The sequence below is a fragment of the Microcaecilia unicolor genome, chromosome 9 (assembly GCF_901765095.1).
Source record: "Microcaecilia unicolor chromosome 9, aMicUni1.1, whole genome shotgun sequence".
NCBI lineage: Eukaryota > Metazoa > Chordata > Amphibia > Gymnophiona > Siphonopidae > Microcaecilia > Microcaecilia unicolor.
The window spans coordinates 196651833-196657832 of NC_044039.1; the positions used below are offsets into that span (position 1 = coordinate 196651833).

General features: G+C 48.5%; 1 protein-coding gene across 2 annotated transcripts in view; it reads right to left on the reverse strand.

Moving 5' to 3' along the window:
* LOC115477050 (HHIP-like protein 1) overlaps positions 1-5772 on the reverse strand; it is a 42171-nt gene extending 36399 nt beyond the window's left edge. For both annotated transcript variants that reach the window (XM_030213664.1, XM_030213665.1), the window contains exon 1: positions 5160-5772. In XM_030213664.1, the coding sequence (XP_030069524.1) occupies positions 5160-5441 (282 nt within the window). In that variant the 5' untranslated portion in view covers positions 5442-5772. The remainder of the gene's footprint in view (positions 1-5159) is intronic.
* Between the last annotated feature and the right edge of the window lie 228 nt (positions 5773-6000).

Sequence of the window (6000 nt, forward strand, 5' to 3'; positions counted from 1 at the left end):
CCCAAGAGGTGTTTGCCCCGGGCCCAGCTTTGTCGCTCGGTGGCCCTGCTCACATTCAACTTTATCTTCCATTTGGATGCCCAGTCTCATAAGGTCCTCTTGAAATTTTTCACAATCCTCTTTCAATTTAACAGCTTTAAATAACTTTGTGACTTCAGCAAATTTAATGAACTCACTAGTTATTCCCATCTCTAGATCACATTTATAAATGTTAAAAAGCAGTGATCCCAGCACAGACTCCAGGGACCCCCCCCCCCCCCCCCCACTATCTACCCTTCTCCACTGAGAATACTGATCATTTAACCCTACTCTCTGTTTTTTTTATCTTTTAACCAGAGGTAGGAGCAGACATCGCTCCTGCCTCCCAATTTAAAGCTATGGAGGGGGATGCAGGGTTTGCTAGTCCACCAGGGTTTTTTGGGGGGGATGCCAGGGGGGGTCCATTAGACTAGTAGTGATTTTTTGGGAGTGTTGGGATTCACTCTGTTTGTTTAAGCTGATGATATCCAACTTCTTTCATTAATAGATCACTTTAGTCCTACAACCATTATTAATATCAATGCAAATCTTTCAAAAAATAACAACATAGCTTCAGGAACATTTTTTTAATTCTTAATCCAGATAAGTCAAAACTATTACTTTTTACAAACCATATTTATTTATTTATTTATTTATTGCATTTGTATCCCACATTTTCCCACCTATTTGCGGGTTCAGTGTGGCTTACAATACATTGTAAATGATGGAAATACAATTTGTTACAACTCGGTTATGGAATTACATTGTGAGGAGTTATGCGAAGACAAAGTCAGCGTATCGTTGAGGGAATAGAACAATGGAAAAGAACAATGGAACAATGAAAAGAAACAACGGGAAACTGATAGGGCAACAGAACAATAGTAAGAGAACATTCGGTATAACATTTTTCTGTGAGTATTGCTCAAAATCCCCGCTTATCAATTGCTTTATGTAATTTTCCTGTTTCACAACAGTCGGTCACAGGTGTTTTAGGAATACTAATAGATACTAAACTAGAATTTAGAGAACAAATAGGACAGATCGTGAAGCACTTATTATTTTGATTACGATTAATCCGTTCTCTCCAGTCACTTCTACACTGTTCTGCTTTGACTACTTTGGTACCTTCACTAGTCATATCTCAAATTGATTACTGTAACTCTCTCCATAAAGGTTTTCGACTGCTATTCAATTAATACACAATGCGAAGAAATCTGATCATATCACCCCTCTCTTGAAGAATTCCCATTGGCTCCCCATATCCCACCATATCACGTATAAATTGCTACTTACGGTTTACAAAATTTTAGCCTCAACAGAACCACTTTATCTTTGCCGTCTGCTCCTTCTTTATGTTTAAATCTGTTTTATTGACGATAAGATCAATACAATCCAGCAAAAATATGCTTATTTTATTTTTGTTAAATTTGTACCCCGTGCTTTCCCACTCATGGTAGGCTCAATGCGGCTTACATGGGGCAATGGAGGGTTAAGTGACTTGCCCAGAGTCACAAGGAGCTGCCTGTGCCTGAAGTGGGAATTGAACTCACTTCCTCAGGACCAAAGTCCACCACCCTAACCACTAGGCCACTTCTCCACTAGCAGAATTCCATGTAGAAGCCTGCCCTTGCAGCCGCGCAGGCTTCTGTTTCTGTGAGTCTGACGCCCTGCACGTACGTGCAGGACGTCAGACTCACAGAAAAAGAAGCCTGCACGGCTGCAAGGGCAGGCTTCTACATGGAATGTTGCTAGTGGAATAGCAACATTCCATGTAGAATCTCCAATAGTAGCAACATTCCATGTAGAAGTCGGCCCTTGCAGATCACCAATGTGGCCGCGCAGGCTTCTGCTTCTGTGAGTCTGACATCCTGCACGTACGTGCAGGACGTCAGACTCACAGAAACAGAAGCCTGCAGCCTTCTACATGGAATGTTGCTAGTGGAATAGCAACATTCCATGTAGAATCTCCAATAGTATCTATTTTATTTTGGTTACATTTGTACCCTGTGCTTTCCCACTCATGGCAGGCTCAATGCGGCTTACATGGGGCAATGGAGGGTTAAGTGACTTGCCCAGAGTCACAAGGAGCTGCCTGTGCCTGAAGTGGGAATTGAACTCAGTTCCTCAGGACCAAAGTCCACCACCTTAACCACTAGGCCACTCCTCCACTATATATATATATATATACCATTGTACAAAAGAGAAATCAACCAACATTCACAGAATCAATAACTTTTCCTTTTTCTGTGATCCTTCTTTATACTTCCATACGCTCTCTCCACTCTCTCGACCACAATTTGCTCATTGTTCCAACTTACAAACAGCTTCAACATGAACATACTCCCGTCTCCTTCTTTTCAGTACAGGGACCGTATCTATGGAACCTTCTACCTGTCTCTTTGCAGAAACAGACTTCCCTATTAACTGACATTGAGACGTAACTATTCAAGGATGCCTTTAGTTAATTTTCTTCCTTAGCAGAGCGCCTGGTTACACTTTGAAAGAATTGGAGCATTCCTACTGTTTTTTTCTCGCCCCCTCTTTGTCTTACTTAAATATATGGATTTCCTCCCTTTTTACCTTACTGTCTATTGTTTGTCTGTGTATACATACTATCACTTTCTTTATATTTGATTACATTGTAAGCCGCCTAGATGGTACGTCCAGCTGGTGGATTAGTAAATTGAAATAAACTTGACCCCCCCCCTCCGTCCAGCATCTCCTTTCTCTCTTCTCCCTCCCCCACTTTCTACCACCCTGCCCCCTTATTCAGCCCAGTGCCTTAAAAGGTGAAGAACAAAAGGGTTTTTCTGTTTTTTTTACTTGATAGCTTTCCTTATCTACTATAATACAACGCAGCCTCAACGTTCTGAGGACACTGACGTCACTGAAGTCACTCACACACCGGTTCATGGTTTCATGGTGGTGAAGCCACCACACCATCTTCATGCCCCGCCCTCGCGTCACACGTGATGACGTCGATGGCGGAACACAAAAACTAATGCACAGGGAGCAGTAGGGACGGTACCGGAAGGGGAGGGGAAGGGAGTCCCGTGCCCGCTACCGCCCATTTCATCGGCGCCAGAAACGGGCCATTTTTACTAGTCCTATATAATACAACTCACCCTCAACGTTCTGAGGACACTGATGTCAATGCAGCCAAGCCACTGACGTCACTTCCGTCATGAAGGGTTCGTGGTGGTGAAGCCTCCAAAAGCACCAAGTCTCTGGGCCCCGCCCTCGCATCAAACGTGATGACGTCGAGAACGGAGCAATGGCTCAACGCATCGAGGGCGGAGCAATGGCGTCATTAGCTTCAGAACCAAAAAGCTCATGAAGGTGGGTTCACGAGGTCCGGAGCAATGGCGTCAGTGGCTTCAGAATGACGAACAGGTGGGTAGGTAGGGAGGGAGGGAGGGGGGTGTTGGGGAGGAAAACCTTGCTAGTGCCCGTTTCATTTGCTCCAGAAACGGGCCTTCTTTACTAGTGTAGATATAAATATCATGCAATAAAATTGAATATCACTAAAACTGCTTTAAAAACTAATTGTAGCTGTAAAGACTGGAAATAAAATTAAACTCTTCTTTCATTGGGGCACATGGAATCACATCTTCATCTCATCTCTTTTGTACAAATGGATTATTCTGTTTTGAGCATGTTTCGGGAACAAGTGGTTTTCATAAGTCAAAATAATAAAAAGAAATATTTTCTTTCATGCAGATCTCTCATTTCTTTTAACATAACTAAATGGGCTTTAAGCCCCTAATGCAGTCCATTGGTTTCCTTATATTTTGTCCTTGTGATGACATATACTGTACCAAAAACTGCCCCCACCCCACAGCAATGCTGCCATCCCCCTCCAGTGTTCTAGAGTCCTACCTTGCCATCCACCCTGGTGGTGTAGTGGCCTCTGTGTGGTCAGAAAAGAATCCCACTCTTTCCTGCCCGCTGCCACCACTCCGTCTCCGGCGCTCTCCGCTTCTGTGCTGAGGGCGCCACCGCTGTGTTTTCCCAAAATGGCTGCTGAGCCTTCGACTGCCGCCAGAAGCCTCAGCAGCCATTTTTAAAATACAGTGGGGCCGTCCGCGGCACAGAAAAGTGGAGAGCGCCAGAGATGGAGTAGCGGCAGGGGGGTGGCAGCATTGCTATGGTGGTGGGGGGAGCGTAAGGAACGGTAAGAATGACAGTCTCTGGTGCCCCCACCAAATGTTGGCGCCCCCTTGCCATGCATACCCTGCTTACCGCGTTCCACCGGCCCTGCCTCCTTGCCCCAAGCCCAACTTCTCTCACACTCTTCCCCCCCCCCACCACACCCAGCATCTCCCCTCTTCCCCTGAGTCTACCTTTAATTTGTTTCAAAACTTGCCAGGCGGCGGCAGCGATTCACAGGCGCTGTCCTACCACCAGCCCCACGTTCTTTCTACTTCAGTGGCCTGCTGTCTCTGAGGTAACTTCCTATTTCAACTGGGGCAGGCCACGCAGCAGAAAGGGAAGATGTCGCAGGGCAGCACCTGTCAGAGGCATAGCCAGACGGCATTTTGGCAGGGCAGGGGCGTGATACACCTGCAGGAGGGGGGTGCCCTGCCCAGGGTGGCAACCAAGCTAGGTATGCCACTGTTGGGGATCCTAATTAGCTAAGGTATTTATACTGAGGTGTGATGCCAAGGTGGAACAGAGAAATATTGTGCCCACCCACTTTGGGCTCAGGCCTGCCCAAAATTGTGTCTGGCTATGCCACTGGCTAGGGTCCCAAAATTTAATTGGGGGGAGGGGATGGTAAGGCACCCAGTAGTTGCCGTCCTGCCTCCTAACCAGCCCAGGCAGGGAGAGCAAGGGCAAACGGCAAAGACAACAGGACCATGGAGAATGAGCGATTAGTTAGGACAACAGTGGCAGTAATAGAGAGAGCAGCAGACAGCATTACACTAGGCGCGCGGGCTGGTGGGGGGGAGGGCAATGAGAGAGGGGAGAAGAGCGCGTGCAGGGCGGGGCGGCGGCTCACCCACCTGGCATAGGATGTCCTGCACGTGCAAGGCGCAGTTCTCATGGCTGTGCGAGTCGAGGCGCGCGGGCTGGGGCGGGGGCTATGGGAGAGGGGAGAAGAGCGCGGGCAGAGCAGGGCGGGGCGGCGGCTCACCCACCTGGCATAGGATGTCCTGCACGTGCGAGGCGCAGGTCTCCTGGCTGTGCGGGTCGAGGCGCGCGAGGACGTCGTGGTAGCGCGCGAGCAGGTCGCGGTCCCGGGTAGAGTCGCAGCAGCCGAAGTCCTTGTACTGGACGCAGAAGAGGAGTTCGCTGGGCGGCCGGAAGGGCGGCTTGAAGTCCAGGCACTGCGGGTGTGAGGCGACGCGGCCCGGCCGGGAGAGCAGCAGGAGGAAGGCCAGTGTGAGTAGAGTCGCCCCAGCCCCTCTCTGGCCCGCCATGGGGGTAGCGGGAGGCTCAGCTGCGTCCGCCCCCCGCCCCAGCTGAACGGTCTGGGACTAGATGGCCCGGCGGGGAGAGATGATAAAGGACGGATTTGCCTTTCTTCCCCGACTGCCTTCGAGAAGGGGGAAGGCTCGGTCCTGTCCGGCCCCCTTTCGGGGCCCAGGTTGCATCTAATTTGTACTGGGTCTCGGTCCAGCACAAAAATGAAGGGGTGGGAGTAACTCAGAGTCTCTTTAAAGTTCCAAACGGTCGATTGCAGACATGCAAAGTTCTTCTTGTCTGCTCCAGCCAGCTGTCTCTGTCTACAGCCAAGCAGGCTTGACTGACACAGTTTGGTGCATTCCACTGTCTAAATCTCTGGAAATATTTTTTTCTTTTGTATTTGAAAGTTCAAGCTGATTGAAATGTCCAGACTTTCTCTCTCTTACCAATGCAAGCAGATGCTATGAAGATGGATGAGAACCACAAGACTTGCCTTCCCACATGTCTTTTTTCCAGTACTTTTCCTTCCTGTACCTACAGCGATCTGGCTCCTCCTATGTTGCCATTTTTCAG